The sequence below is a fragment of the Haemorhous mexicanus genome, chromosome 29 (assembly GCF_027477595.1).
Source record: "Haemorhous mexicanus isolate bHaeMex1 chromosome 29, bHaeMex1.pri, whole genome shotgun sequence".
Classification (NCBI taxonomy): domain Eukaryota; kingdom Metazoa; phylum Chordata; class Aves; order Passeriformes; family Fringillidae; genus Haemorhous; species Haemorhous mexicanus.
The window spans coordinates 3,185,899-3,201,123 of NC_082369.1; the positions used below are offsets into that span (position 1 = coordinate 3,185,899).

At 58.7% G+C, this 15,225-nt stretch overlaps 1 protein-coding gene across 1 annotated transcript in view; it reads right to left on the bottom strand.

Moving 5' to 3' along the window:
- Window positions 1–1,485: 1,485 nt before the first annotated feature.
- Window positions 1,486–15,225, bottom strand: part of LINGO3 (leucine rich repeat and Ig domain containing 3) — a 29,843-nt gene continuing 16,103 nt past the window's right edge. The window contains exon 3 of the mRNA XM_059870035.1: window positions 1,486–3,740. Coding sequence (XP_059726018.1) covers window positions 1,893–3,707 — 1,815 coding nt within the window. The 5' untranslated portion in view covers window positions 3,708–3,740 and the 3' untranslated portion in view covers window positions 1,486–1,892. The remainder of the gene's footprint in view (window positions 3,741–15,225) is intronic.

Here is a 15,225-nt window from a genome sequence, read left to right on the forward strand (position 1 = left end):
TCCCCAAGGATAAAAAAACCCCAGACACCAAACAGGACCCGGGGAGGACACGGCATGCACGGCTGGGGGCGAGGGACACCGGGCATGAGGGGCCACAGGGACAGACAGACCCATGGCAGGGATGGATGGATGGATGGATGGAAGGATGGATGGATGGATGGATGGATGGATGGATGGATGGATGGATGGATGGATGGATGGGGGATGGACATGGATGGATGGAAAGGGATGGATGGATGGACATGGATGGATGGACAGGGATGGATGGATGGATGGATGGAGGGATGGATGGAGGGATGGATGATGGATGGGGGATGGACATGGATGGATGGATGATGGATGGATGGATAGATGGATGGATAAAGGATGGACAGATGGATGGATGGATGGGTGGATGGATGGATGGATGGGGGATGGATGGATGGGGGATGGATGGAGGCACTCTGTGGCAGCAGAACAGGGTTGGAGGGATGTTCTGAGCAGCCACTTGTGCCCCACAAAGCTCCCGACCCCTCAGATGCTCCGGTGCCACTCTGGGATGCCCATCAGGGAACGGGCAGCTGCCCCCTCCAGCTCCCAGCCTGACCATCACTGGCTGGAGAAGGGACATCCAGGTCGGGAACATCCCTGCAGGAATGGGGACAGAGGTGGGACCTGCAGCAACTCCCAGGGTGCACATGGGAAGAGGAAGAGGAGGAGGAGGAAGCAATGAACTCCCTGGATCCTCCAGGTCACATCCAGGCTCTTCCATTCCAGCTTAGTCCTTCTCCCTCACACAAAAATCCATGCCCTGAGGCAGAGCCAGGGCAAAGCCTGGGAAGGGGTGGGATGGGAAGGCAGGAACAGCCCCAGGGACGTTGACCCATGGTCCTCAGCGCGGGAGGGTGCAGGATCTGGGATGGAGGTGTCAGCCAGGACGTTCTCCTGGCCTGCTTCTTCCCAGCTTTTCTCTCCTCTTCTTTCCTGGACCGTAGGGCCTCCCTTCACAGGATGAGCCAGGTCCTGCTCTCCTGCAGATTTTGACTTTGCAACTCCAAGAAAATTAGCCCAAAAGTGCCTTTTGAACCCGTAGGAATCCCAACCCTGCATCAGCTGGATGCAGAGATAGGGGGGCCTTGCATCACCCTGGGGTTGCTCTTCCTGATTTTAACGATCTTGGCCTCATTTTGCCTTTTTTTCCCTTTTTTTTCTTGCTGACACCTCAGAGCCTGGCCCCGGAGGGTTATTATTGCTTGTGCAGAAGCGTCCCCGGGCACCCACACTGGCAGATGCTGGATCTTAAATCCACGGATGAAAAGCTCTCAAGGCACATCTGTGCCCGGGAGAGGGGGGGGTTTGTCTTTGCCAAGGGGCCGGGGGACCCCCGAGCTGGGCACAACCTCCCCAGTCCCACATTGCCCCGGAAGACATTTCTCTTGGAAATTCATTAAAAAAAAAAATCGGACCAAAACCCCCACCAACAACATGAAAAGAACCACAAACAACTACCAGGAAAGTTTTCTGAGAAGTCCCTTACAAAACAAAGGGAAAGGGTGGGGGGAAAACAGGAAGCATTTTTCTCCCAGGCCCAAACACTGCTGATCTTTTGGCTCAAGAAATGCATAGTTGGTAGCAAAAACCTCGCTACATCAGGAGCCCCTGGGACAGCCCCTGAGCCCTGAGGGCTCTCCACAGGGCTGGGATATCGGGCTCATCCCTCCCCGACCCTGAGGTCCCCATGGTTCTGACCCTGCTGGCCTGTGGCACCTCTGTCTCCAGCCATGTCCCAGCACAGCAAGGTCACTCTGCCAGCTCCCGGACACGGCCGGCGCTCCCACAGCCCTCCCAGCCCCGTCCTGCCACAGCCGTGCCCAGGGCCGCGCTGCAGAAAATGGTTCTCCTCTGGGAGAGGCTCAGATCATCTTCATGTTGAACTTCCTGGCCCCTCCTTGGCCGGTGGTGGTGGTGGGACCGTCCACCTTGCGGAAGGAATATTCCACGGAGAAGTTGTTCTTGTGCTGCCCCCGGCCGCGGCTCCAGACGAAGAGAAGGAGGAAGCAGAAGAGCACCACGCCCAGGAAGGTGATGCAGCCCATGGCTGTGGAGACCAGGATGGTCTTGAGGTCCAAGGTGAACTTCAAGAAGACCTGGGTGTTGTTGTGGAAGGTGTCGTTGAAGTCGCTGAGGTACAAAGTCCGGTTGGCGTGGTGAGCGCCGTCGGCCGGGCGCCCCTTGACCGTCAGCGTGGCGAAGTAGGTGTCATTGCCACCGGCGTTGCTGGCGATGCAGATGTAGGTGCCACTGTCCTGCACCTGGGCAAAACGGATCTCCAGGGTGCCCCCAGGCAGCACCGTGGCCCGCCCCGTGCTGCGGGTGGTGATCATGCGGTGCTGGGGGGACACCCAGGCGATGGAGGGGTCGGGCTCCCCGTCGGCGCGGCACAGGAAGGACACGGACTGTCCCTCCCGCGCCGTCACGTGCTGCAGCTTCCGATCCCGGATCTTGGGCTTCTGGCAGGTGAAGTACTCGAAGAGCACCGAGTCTGGGAAGTCGCGCAGGGCGTTGCCCTGGATTTCGGGCGGCGAGGAGCACATGGGCTGCTGCCCGTCGAAGTTGAGCGTCTTCCGCCGCTGCAGGATCCAGAGGAGCCGGCAGTCGCAGGCCAGGGGGTTCCTGTCCACCCGCAGCGTCTCCAGCGTGTTGACCGAGTGGAAGGTGCTCTCCTCCAGCGTGGACAGGAAGTTGCTGGAGAGGTTGAGCAGCCGGATCTGTCTCAGGCCGGAGAAAGCCTGCGGCTCCACAGACACCAGGAGAGCGCCCACGATGTGGAGCTCCTGGAGCCGGATGAGGTCTTTGAAGGAGCCCTTCAGCACAGTGCTAATGGGGTTGTAGGACAGGTTGAGGTACCGCAGGTACACCAAGTTCCTCAAGGCAGCGGCGGGCACGGCTGTGATGTTGGTGTAGGTGATGGAGAGCGAGGTGAGGTTCAGGCCCTGGAAGCTGGTGGGGGAGACCTCCTCCAGCAGTGGCCAGTTGTCGATCTCCAGCTGCAGGAGATTGTAGAGTTTCTTGAAGTTCTGGTCCTCCAGCGCAGAGATGCTGAGGTGCCGGAGCCGCAGCACCTCCAGGTTCTGGAGGTAGGACAGCGACTCGGCCGAGATGGAGGTCAGGTTGCACTTCTCAATGGTCAGCTGCTCCAGGCCCAGCAGCCCCGAGAAGGCACGCTGGGAGATGTACACCAGGTCGTTGTCACCCACCTCCAGGCTCTTCAGGTTGCGCAGGTCCTGGAACATGTAGTCCAGCAGGATGACCAGCTTGTTCTCGCTGATGTCCAGCAGGGTCAGGTTGGTCAGCTTGGTGAAGACCCCCGGGGGGATGAGCTTGAGCTGGTTCCCGCGCAGCCGCAGGGTCTGCAGGTTGAACAGGTTGCTGAAGGCGCCGGGCTCCACATTGGAGATGATGTTCTCGCTGAAATCCAGCTCCTCCAGCAGCGGGTAGGGGGCCAGGTCCCCGGGGTTCAGGCAGCGGATGCGGTTCTTGTTGAGCTCCAGGACGCGGGTCTCGCTGGGGATGCCCTCGGGGATGGCGGTGAGGCGCCTGCGGTGGCACAGCACCGAGCGCAGCTGCGGGGCGCACTCACAGCGCGCGGGGCACGCGCCCGCCCGCGGGGACAGCAGGAGCACGCGCAGGGCCAGCAGCGGGAGCCACCATGTCATTGTGTGGGGCATGGTCTAGGGGCTCACTGCCGTTCTGCCATGCGCCTGTGACAGAGAGAGAGAGAGCGGAGTCAGGGGGGACAAGGTCGTACCCAACTGGAATAATTACCAACACAGCCGGACAGGACGTGCCTGAGCTTGGCTGGCCCTGCTGCTGAACCAAACAGCAGCACTGTGGTGTTTCAGCCCAGAGACACTTCTAGCTGGCTGGGTGTGTGGTGTTTCACCCCAGGGACACTTTTGGCCATGGCTGTGTGGTGTTTCACCCCACAGACACTTTTGGCTATGGGTGTGTGGTGTTTCACCCCAGAGACACTTTTGGGCTGGCTGGGTGTGTGGTGTTTCAGCCCACAGACACTTTGGGCTGGCTGGGTGCTGCAGCTAGGCACGTGGGGACAAGTCCAGGTGTGCAGGAGCTCTGGTGGTGTTGGGATGGAGCTTCCCCCTGTATCAGGGGCTGCTCCTCGGGTTTCCCTCTGTGGAGAAGCTTTAGGGCCATGGGGAAGGGAAGGAGTCGGTTCTGATGGAGGGTTTGGATCCAGAGCTTTGTTCTGGCCCACAGCCCCTGAACCCAGCACCAGCTCCAGCAGAACTCCTGACCCGAGTGGGTGCTGCTCCTTTTAACCCCGGGGAGAGGGCAGGGAAGGGACAGGGAGCCACCAGCCAGGTACAGGAGGGGAGGTCTCAAGGGACAAAGGACACCTGGATGGCCCAATGCCCCCCGGGGATAGAGGGCATCCTTTGAATCTGCCAATCACTGACGGCCCTTCTGGAATGCCAGGATTGACAGACAGTGCTGGGAGGGGAAAGGAGAGGTGACTGACACACCTGGGAGGGAATTACCAGGGAAGGGACCCGAAATTCTGGGGTAAACCCTGAAATCACAATACAACAGAACCCGGCCCCACAGATCGCCTGTCTGCAAGCTGGGACTGGACACTGCTCCCCAAGCCCCTGGGGCTGATGAGGTCCCATTCCCTCCAGGAAACCCTCTGGATCCCTTTCACCGACCGTGCAACCTGGGGATCCTGCCCTGTGCAAAGCTGGGGTAAACGAGCCTCAGTCTCCATCGGAACAGGTAAACTGAGGCAGGGGGAGAGGTCTGTGAGAGGAGCCAGGGCTGCAGACCCACACCTGAGCCTCTGCTCCCACTGGCTCATCCCCGCCTGTGCCCCTGATGTTGCAGGCACGGGCAGAGGGGGTGGTGAGCACCCTGGGATAATGCACAGACACCCCAAGGGCTGGGCAGGAGCAAAGAGATGCTGGCAGAGACGTTGCGACCTCCTGACACAGCTGGGATGTCCCATCCCCTCTGGTGACACAGCTGGGCCCTCTGCTCCTGGTGTGAGGTCTCATCCAGTGGCACAAATTATCCCCAGGCCCCCGGCTTGGAGGGGGCCCATAGGAGCGCGGTCCCCGTCCCCGTCCCCGTCCCCGTCCCTGTCCCTGTCCCTGTCCCTGTCCCTGTCCCTGTCCCTCCCTCTCGGATCCCAGATTAAGTCAGCCCCGGGCACAATCTTTGCCCAGGAGGGATTAACCCCGACCCCGCGGCGCCTGCCCCGGCTGCCCTCCTTTCCAGGGATTAGCACTTCGCTGCTGCTTTCCCTTTTCTTTGCTTCCCCTTTCCTGCTCTGTCCCCATCCGTGCCCCAAATCTGCCAGGCTGCCTGGAAACGCCACGAAAACTCCTCAGCCGCCTTTCCTTAATGAAGCACGGTCATTAACCTAATTAAGTGGCAGAGTTGCTCGGTTGGGGAGCTGCAGGGTGTTTTAGAGCCTGGCAAGAGAATATTGGGGGTACCAGGAGCAGAGCCAGCCCCTGGGGAGATGCAGGGAGTGGGGCACTGACACCTCCAGCGTGGGGGGCTTTGTGCCATCGCTCCCACAGCACCGGGACAAACGGGGGTGCCGTCCCTGAGGGCTGGTTCCAGCCCTTCTGACCTCCAGGGAGCCCCTCTCACACTCCCTTCTGCCCCTCTGGGCTGACCCCAAACCTGTCTGTGGGAGCACAGCAGGATGTGGGGTGAAGGAAGAGGACAATGTGACATCTGTGGCTGCTCAAAGCCATCGAGGTGTGGCTGCAGTGCCCCACCTTGGTGCCACTGCAGGTCTGTCACCCTGATTCTTGTTGCAAACTGTCTCACACACTTTGTGTAAATAACTTATTGTTTTGCATTCTTTTATAGAAGAGGAGAAATTTGATGGACTGTTGGTTTGTCCAGTGTCATTGGAGAGGTGGCACTTTCACCCTCCAATCCACTGTCACTTTTGGAAATCTATAAATGTTAGAGTCAAAAATTAAACTTCCCCTTTTTCTTCACCTTGAAAGCAGCAGTGTGTGTGCTTGTGTTGTTTCGTGTCCTGTAGTGACATAGGTCCTCAGTGCCTAAAAGGTCCCCAAAAGTGCCATTCTGAGGTGGCTGCTGCTTGGCTTAGGGGGTGACAGCAGGAGAGTGATGGGGACCCCAGATCCCCCAGAGAGGTGACACTGGTGGAGCAGGGACAGCAGGAGCCAGCCCAGCCCAGCATGTCCTGCTCCTCACACCCTCTGCGCTGATAAAGGACACCAAAGGTTGGTGTCACCCTCCCTCCTGTCCCCACGGGCTGGTGGCTCATGGGACCGCCTCAGGGGGCTGTCAGTGCCTCTCTGTGCTCAGGTCTCAGGGAAGGATGCCATCTCCATGGGCAATTTCCTGTCCTGATCCCATTATCCCAGAGGAGCAACCCCTGGGATTAAACCCATTGCTCGGTGCAATTTTGGAAGGATGGGAGATCTTCAAGGAGCGCTCAGAGGGCTGCTCAGGGTGGGGTTGGTGGGTGTCTGTGCAGGGCCAGGGGCTGCACTGATGATCCCTGAGCATCCCTGCCCCTCAGGATACCCCAGGGTTCTGTGATCTTTTACAGACGTGGGGATGTGGCACTGAGGGACAGCGGTGTCCTTGGCAGTGCTGGGCTTGGGCTCGATGATCTTAGAGGGATTTCCAACCTCCTATTCTGATTCTGTGACACCTTTTTCTTTTATTTTGGGTGTCTTAATTTTGCCACATTTCCCTTTTCCTTACAACGAATCAAAGCAAGAGGGAAGTGTCACCATTTCACACAAGCACAGGATTGTGGGTGCAGCTGGGGGTCAGGGGTGTGGGACCACCAACCCCACTGCTGCCCCTGCCCCCTTCTCCCCTCTCTCCAGCACTGCTCAGCTTCACTCCTTGCACCAAACCCCCTTTGGGGACTGGAGCTCCCCAGATGCCACCTGGGGAGCTGCCTGGCAGCCACTTTGTGAAGGCTCTGCCTGGCTGGTGGCCCCAGGAACGTGAGCTAGCTCTGGGGTGAGGAGGGGGCAGCTCCCCTTGGTCCCCCTGGTTCTGGAGGCCCCACTCTTGCTCTGCCCTGGGGGTGCATAGGAAGGATGCCCCAAGCATGACCTGCAAACCCACAGGACAAACCCCTCCCCATTTATTGTGACACTTTTTCATCCTATTCAGAGTCTCTACATTAAATAAATGTGCCCTGGGGCCTCTTTAATGGTGTCTCCCTGCCAGCCCTGGGGGGATCCAGCCCTTCCCCTCCCTGCCTGAGGCTCTGCCCCGTGTTCATTATGGATGAGCCTGGAGTAACCCAACTCCACTTTTGGCTCCTACTCCGGCCACCTGATCCTCTAAGCAAAGCTCCAGCCCCACTGGAGTTGTTTTCCCTGGCAGATGGAGAGCGAGAGCCACAGCCCTGGGCTCAGCTTCCCTGTCCAGAGCCAGAGCATCAGCCAGCCCTGGGCTCACCCTCCCTGTCCAGAGCCAGAGCATCAGCCAGCCCTGGGCTCACCCTCCCTGTCCAGAACCAGCCCTGGGCTCACCCTCCCTGTCCAGAACCAGCCCTGGGCTCACCCTCCCTGTCCAGAGCCAGAGCATCAGCCAGCCCTGGGCTCACCCTCCCTGTCCAGAACCAGCCCTGGGCTCATCTTCCCTGTCCAGAACCAGCTCTGCTTCCCCCCAGTCCTGGGCTCACCTTCCCTCTCCAGCCCCAGCCATGGATGCTCCACTGCCCCCACAGCAAACCCCACACCTGGATGAGCCATTCCCTGCAAACCCAGGCAGACCCGAGCTCTGGAGCAAGGCTGGCTCTGCCAGGGTCTCTGCCGGCCCCAGGGCATCCCGCAGAGGAGCTGCAGAGCCGCTGTGTCCCCGCAGGGACATGGGGACCCGCGGTCCCGCTCCGTGCCGGGCAGAGCCAGGCGGAGCCGGGCTGTTTATTAATAGCTCATTACGGCGATTGTGCAGCGCTCTCCGGGCTCGCCCGGCCCCTGGGGAGCCAGGGCAATTAAGATCCAGAGCAAGGCCTAGATAGAGGCTCTTCTCCTCATTTAATTTGTTTTTAAAAATAACAAGCTTGCTGCATGCAGCGCTGGGGACGGAGCCAGCAAAGCCCGGGGCTGAGGGGCTGCGATGGGGGAGGCAGAGCAGAGCAATTTTGGACGATTTGACAATTTTGTGAGCCCTTGGAGCCTTCCCTGCCTCATTCCCTACTTCCCCACCAAGATTTGTGACCACTGAGCTTGTTTTGTCCCAGGCACCAGCAGCACAGAGGAACTGCTGCTCTCCAGCCACCCTGGCTTGGGGCTCCCCAGGGCAGCTGTGGCTGCCTCTGGATCCCTGAAGTGTCCAAGGCCAGGTTGGACAGGGCTTGGAGCAGCCTGGGATAGTGGAAGGGGTCTCTGCCATGGCAGGGGGTGGGATGAGATGGTTTTTAAGGTCCCTTCCATCCCAAACCATTCTGGGACTCCACGACTGCTGCAGGTGGGATTTGGCTCCCGCTCCGCTCTTCCAACAGCTCCTGCTCCTCTGGCACAAGCTTGGCCCTGCCAGCTCCTCCAAGAGCAACTGCTCCTCAGCTGCCATTATTTCTCCCTTTTTTGTGAATAAAGACCAAAAAATCAGTCCAGGTTGCAATTTCCAGGTTCCCCTGCTCAGACATCCCATGAGCACAAACACCTCAGTCAGAGCAAGGTCTTATCCTTCCCTTGACATGCAGGATGTAAAATGCTCCTGCTGAGCTGCTCTCGTTCCAGCACCCCACAGCTGCTGCTGCAGGCCCATGGTGGGGGCCAGGGGGTGCTGCTGCATCTTTCCAGGATGCAGGGAACCCCAGGAGAGCGTGGAGACCCCAAAGCAGGGAGGGAGCAAATGGAGCAGAACGTGACTGTGGGATGCCCACCCTGAAAACACCGACAGGAGGGATTACCCCAGTGCTCTGCCACATGGGTATCAGGGAGCTGCCAGCACCTCGTGCTACTGCCAGTGTGTCCCAAACTTGGCATGAGACAGGAGAGGGCTCCTACAAACACCAGCAGCAGCCAAGTGCTGTTGGGAACACCCCAGCACTGCCCAGCCCTGCCTGGCAGCTGAGTGTCCCCACGCCATCCCTGCTCCCTGGCTGCTGTCCCCAGCCCAGCTCCGTGCCAGGGAAGGCAATGCCAACCGTGCTGGGCTGTGCCAGCATCCTCACAGACACTGTCAGCCTGCTCAGCCCCTGCCTGGAGCTGGGGCTGGGGTGGGATGGGGAGCCCAAGCATCCCTGTGGTGCTCCCCAGCTCACTGACAGCTTGCCAGGATTGCTGCTGGACTCTCCACCAGGACAAGCTCCGTGTGCTTCCCGACAGGAATGTGCTCGTTGTTGATGGAGGGACAAAACTATCTCTTGTCTTTTCAAAAAGGAAAGAAGCCTAGAAGTTTTTCTCTTCAATTAGGTGAGAAAGCTACTTCATAGGCCTAAGGGACTTTACCTTAAGGATAGCTAATTGGACAGAAGCTAAAAAGTCTGGCTTAGGCAATTTACTAGAAAAAGAAATGAACAAAGAAACTAACCACTTTTGTAAGGTGTTTTATCAGGAGCAAGGACTTTTTACACTTGGCTTGGTTTTTCTTTGTTTGTTATTTTGCTTTTTATTAAACTTTTTTTTGTTGTTTCTAACACTGCAACAGAAGCTACCTTGTTAATTTTTATGCTTCCAAGCATAGCTGAGCTATCTTGGGTGTGTTACAGGCCTCTAAGAGCTTATGAGACTTGGCTCAAAGAGGGTTATAACACTTCCCTGTCCTGGGGTGTGAGCAGGATGAGATCTCACTGCCAGAGCAGGGCTGTGCTGGACCAAGCAGGCTCCAAGGGCTCGAGCCTCCCCGAGCTGCTGGCAGGAGCTCGGAGCAGAGGAGGGGCACTCTGGGTGCTGATGCCAACAATTCCCTGGCTCCAAGCTCTGCCCATGGGGAAGGGAAAACTGCAGCCAGAGCTGCCCCAGGACAGAGCTCCTCCAGACCTGAAGAGGAGCCCAAGCTCCAGTTCTGTGCCAAAGCCTGTCCAGACGTCTGCTCCTTCTTCCCTGCTGGAAAACCCTGAGCCCTGTCACACCTTGCAAAAACACCCCTCCCCTTGTAGGACTGTAGGCTGAAATGGCAAAAAATGAGGGTCCCTGGGGTCTGCTCCATGCTGAGCTTCACTGGTGACACCACCCACACTGATGGTGCCACCAGGGGCTGCTGGGGATCCCCAGGGGGGTGTCCTGGCACCGTTCAGAGCTGGCAGAGCCCAGTTTGATGCCCAAATGTGAACTCAGGGAATCCAACTGTGTTTTTCCAGCTGCTGCTGCGGCTCAGAGCAGAGCACAGTTCCCAGGGGCACTGAAGTGATGACCAAAGGTGACCTGTGCCACCCTCCAGAAACAACCCAAAAGCTCCTGCAGCTTTATTTCAGCCCTTGCCTCGAGTCTGCAAAGTCAGTGGGTTTGGAGCCACACTGAGCTTGGCAAAACCCCAGAAAGGACAGAGGGGCATGGGGGGGATAGGGGTGATGGGAGGAGCTTCAGGAGCTTCCCTTGGACCTTCCCTGGCTCCTGGGGTGACACCAGCAGGCTTCTCCCTCTGCACAGGGCAGCAGAAAGATCCTGGCTTATGCTGGGGCGTGGAGGGGATTAAATCAGAACTGAGACAGAAAGAAAGAGGCAGAAACTGGAGGGTCAAAGGAGGCCAGGGATGTGCCAAGCCTCAGCTCTGGTGATCAGGCAATTAGCAAGCCAAGCATGAAAATAAATAATCCAGCTGAAACAGGGAGAGCAGGACAGAGCTGGGGGTAAGACAGAAGGAAATCAATCACCAGACCTAATGGAGAATTATCCAGGAGAGAGTTATTCCTAATCCCATCAGGGGCTGGCTGGGAAACAAATTCTCCTGGCTCTGAGGCTCTCAGCACACTTTTCTGGGTCAGGGCTGGGCTGGGCAGGGCTGGAGGAGCACAGGGAGGACCAGTGGCTGGGTGGGCACTGAGGGCACCCAGCAGGGGCCCTGCAGAGCATCTTCCACCCCACAGGACCTGGGGAACACCTTGAGGGTCCTCAGGCCACCAGGTGGCCAAGTGGCCATCCCCAACAGCCCTGTGGTGGCCGTGCTGGTGATGTCACCCTCGTGTCCCTCTCAAGGCTGCTCAGGCAGAGCAGATGTGGCTGGCAAGGCACAGGAGGGGAGGGGGGCGTGGAAGGAGCTGCCTGTGCAGGAGCCAGGGGCTGGCTGGGTCACCACTGAACATCCCCAAGCGTGACTTCAGGGCTGTCTGGAGAACATGAAAAGCTTCCACAGAAGGGAGTTATTTTGGTGAGTGGCAGCTGCTGCCTCTCACGAGGCTCCTCCTGCTCAGCAGCCCCAGGTCTCGGGGCGGCCGAGCGGCGCCGGAGCAGCTCCCAGGGAGGCAGGATCTGCCCTTCCTTCCCTGGTGTCTCCACGGTGTCTTCCCACCCCAGGATCCCAGCCTGAGTCCTCAGCAGCTGTGGCCACAGGACTCTCCACTCCTCTCCCACGTGGGAACTCCCAGCACCGAGGATTCCCTGATGAGCCACGGCACCAAGGAGACGACCCGAAAGGAGCCACCGCTTATTTTTAGAGCCAACCTTATGATTCCCGAGCACGTGGCCCAGGCAACACTGCACAGGCAGCCCCAGATTGGCCACAATCTGCTTTTCTTCTTGACAGACATCATGTCTGAATCTCTATCTCCACAAGATGCTCCCAGGAGAGGAGACATTTGGAGACGACCACAACGTACAACATTTCTGAAAGGTCACTGCCTGCAGCAGGCAATGAGGAGCAGAAGCCACTCATCAGCAACAGGGGCTTTAGGGAGGTGTTTAATATTCCACGAGCATCTCTATTTCTCTACCAAAGTGGATAACTCTTCTAAAAGTAGGGGAGGGGGGCAGGGCAGGTGGGTGCTGGGCTCGTTTCCACCCAAGGCGCGTTGACTGAACCACAGCCAGAGCTGAATCTTGACTGCTGCTGGGGAATGGTGGCTGAGAGGGATCCTGACCTGGATCTCAACAGCCTCAGGACCTGCAGGAGTAGAGCAGAGGCTGAGCCTGACTCCCCCTCTTCAGCTGCACCCCAGACCACCCAGCTGCCACTGAGCTGTTCCACTGTTGCACCAGGAGCCCTGGAGCTGAACTCCACACAGTGGCTCTGGTCCCTGCATGGACAGCAGGGGCCCATTTTTGGAGGGCTCAAGTGAGAACTTTTAATTTGCAGAAGCTCATTAACATCAGGGGCAGGATGAGGAGGGGCTGGGAGGCAACTGCAGAGTGACAGCCCATGGCCCATGGTGCCAGGACTTCTTGGTGTTGTCCCATCCCAGTCTGTCACCAGGACTGGGTGCTGGCCACAGCCCCACGGTGTCCTTGTCCCTGAGCACTGACCCAGCCAGGAGAGGTCTCAGCAGCGGGGTGCCAGCCCAGGAGACTCCCACTGCAAACCCAGCTCTGTCCTCTCCCACCACAGCTGGGCTTTGCCAAGGTCCCCCCAAGCCCAAAGGTGCCCATCCAAACCATGGCCAAGGCTGGCCTGCTCTCAGGTTTGTCCCCAGCCTGGGAGCAGGGACAAGGAACCCAAACCCCTGGCAGCTGTCCTGGCACCTCAGCTGTAGGGTCCACATGACATTTGTTGCTGCTGGATGTACAAAGCACGAGCCCACAAGAGCCCCAGCAGCACAGATGGGGCAGCCAGGGACAGCCACAGGCAGAGAAAAGCTCCTGGCAAGGGCTCCTGCCCCCACAGAGACACAAATACAGAGCATTAAATGAGAGAGGGGAATTTGCTCCTTCCTCTGCAGCTGCCTCCTCCTCCTCCTCCCTCCTGAGCTCATCCCTCACCTTCTGCATGGAAACACAGCCTGGGAGCAAACTGAGAGCACCAAGGGCAGCGTGGCTGAAGCCACCTGGGAAGGAACAGAGGGAATGACCAGGCAGGACATCCCCAGGCACAGCACCAGGGTGTGGTGGGGACACCTCTGGGGGTGTCCCGTCCTGCTGGGGGGGACAAATCACCCACAGGGGCTCTGAGCAGCAGGGAGGACGTGAGACCTTGTCACAGGAAGGGACCTTGTGCCTTCACTGCTCCAACCCAGGCAGCTCCAGCCCAGCAGCTGGGTAACAAAGGAGGTGCTGGGGCAGGAGGATGAGTAAGGGAACAGGAAAGCAGAGGCTGTAATTAGGCACCTTTCAGAGCGCTGATGGATGACGATGATGATGATGACGCTGCTCGGGGGCGTGCAGAGCGCTGGGATGCTGACGTGCAGCCACCCCCCAGTGCCAGCACTGGTCCCAGTTTGCCCAGAGGTGCCCAGCAGAGCCCTGCCCTGCTGCTGACAGTGATTTCAGTGCCCAGGAGAGCCCTGCCCTGCTGCTGGACAGTGATTTCAGTGCCCAGGAGATCCCTGCCCTGCTCTGGACAGTGATTTCAGTGCCCAGGAGATCCCTGCCCCGCTCTGGACAGTGATTTCAGTGCCCAGGAGAGCCCTGCCCCACTGCTGGACAGTGATTTCAGTGCCCAGGAGAGCCCTGCCCTGCTGCTGGACAGTGATTTCAGTGCCCAGGAGATCCCTGCCCCGCTCTGGACAGTGATTTCAGTGCCCAGGAGATCCCTGCCCTGCTGCTGGACAGTGATTTCAGTGCCCAGGAGAGCCCTGCCCCACTGCTGGACAGTGATTTCAGTGCCCAGGAGATCCCTGCCCTGCTCTGGACAGTGATTTCAGTGCCAGCAGAGCCCTGCCCTGCTCTGGACAGTGATTTCAGTGCCCAGGAGATCCCTGCCCTGCTGCTGACAGTGATTTCAGTGTCCAGGAGATCCCTGCCCTGCTCTGGACAGTGATTTCAGTGCCCAGGAGATCCCTGCCCCACTGCTGGACAGTGATTTCGGTGCCCAGGAGATCCCTGCCCTGCTCTGGACAGTGATTTCAGTGCCCAGGAGAGCCCTGCCCCACTGCTGGACAGTGATTTCAGTGCCAGGAGATCCCTGCCCTGCTCTGGACAGTGATTTCAGTGCCCAGGAGATCCCTGCCCTGCTCTGGACAGAGATTTCAGTGCCCAGGAGATCCCTGCCCCACTGCTGGACAGTGATTTCAGTGCCAGGAGATCCCTGCCCTGCTCTGGACAGTGATTTCAGTGCCCAGGAGAGCCCTGCCCTGCTGCTGACAGTGATTTCAGTGCCAGGAGATCCCTGCCCTGCTGCTGCTGACAGTGATTTCAGTGTCCAGGAGATCCCTGCCCTGCTCTGGACAGTGATTTCAGTGCCCAGGAGATCCCTGCCCCACTGCTGGACAGTGATTTCAGTGCCCAGGAGATCCCTGCCCCACTGCTGGACAGTGATTTCGGTGCCCAGGAGATCCCTGCCCTGCTCTGGATAGTGATTTCAGTGTCCAGGAGATCCCTGCCCTGCTCTGGACAGTGATTTCAGTGTCCAGGAGATCCCTGCCCTGCTCTGGACAGTGATTTCAGTGCCCAGGAGATCCCTGCCCTGCTGCTGGACAGTGATTTCAGTGCCCAGGAGATCCCTGCCCTGCTGCTGGACAGTGATTTCAGTGCCCAGGAGAGCCCTGCCCTGCTCTGGACAGTGATTTCAGTGCCCAGGAGAGCCCTGCCCTGCTGCTGGACAGTGATTTCAGTGCCCAGGAGATCCCTGCCCTGCTCTGGACAGAGATTTCAGTGCCCAGGAGATCCCTGCCCCACTGCTGGACAGTGATTTCAGTGCCAGGAGATCCCTGCCCTGCTCTGGACAGTGATTTCAGTGCCCAGGAGATCCCTGCCCCACTGCTGCTGACAGTGATTTCAGTGCCCAGGAGATCCCTGCCCTGCTCTGGACAGTGATTTCAGTGCCCAGGAGAGCCCTGCCCTGCTGCTGACAGTGATTTCATGCCCAGGAGATCCCTGCCCCGCTCTGGACAGTGATTTCAGTGCCCAGGAGATCCCTGCCCTGCTGCTGGACAGTGATTTCAGTGCCCAGGAGAGCCCTGCCCCACTGCTGGACAGTGATTTCAGTGCCCAGGAGATCCCTGCCCTGCTCTGGACAGTGATTTCAGTGCCAGCAGAGCCCTGCCCTGCTCTGGACAGTGATTTCAGTGCCCAGGAGATCCCTGCCCTGCTGCTGACAGTGATTTCAGTGTCCAGGAGATCCCTGCCCTGCTGCTGGACAGTGATTTCAGTGCCCAGGAGAGCCCTGCCCTGCTCT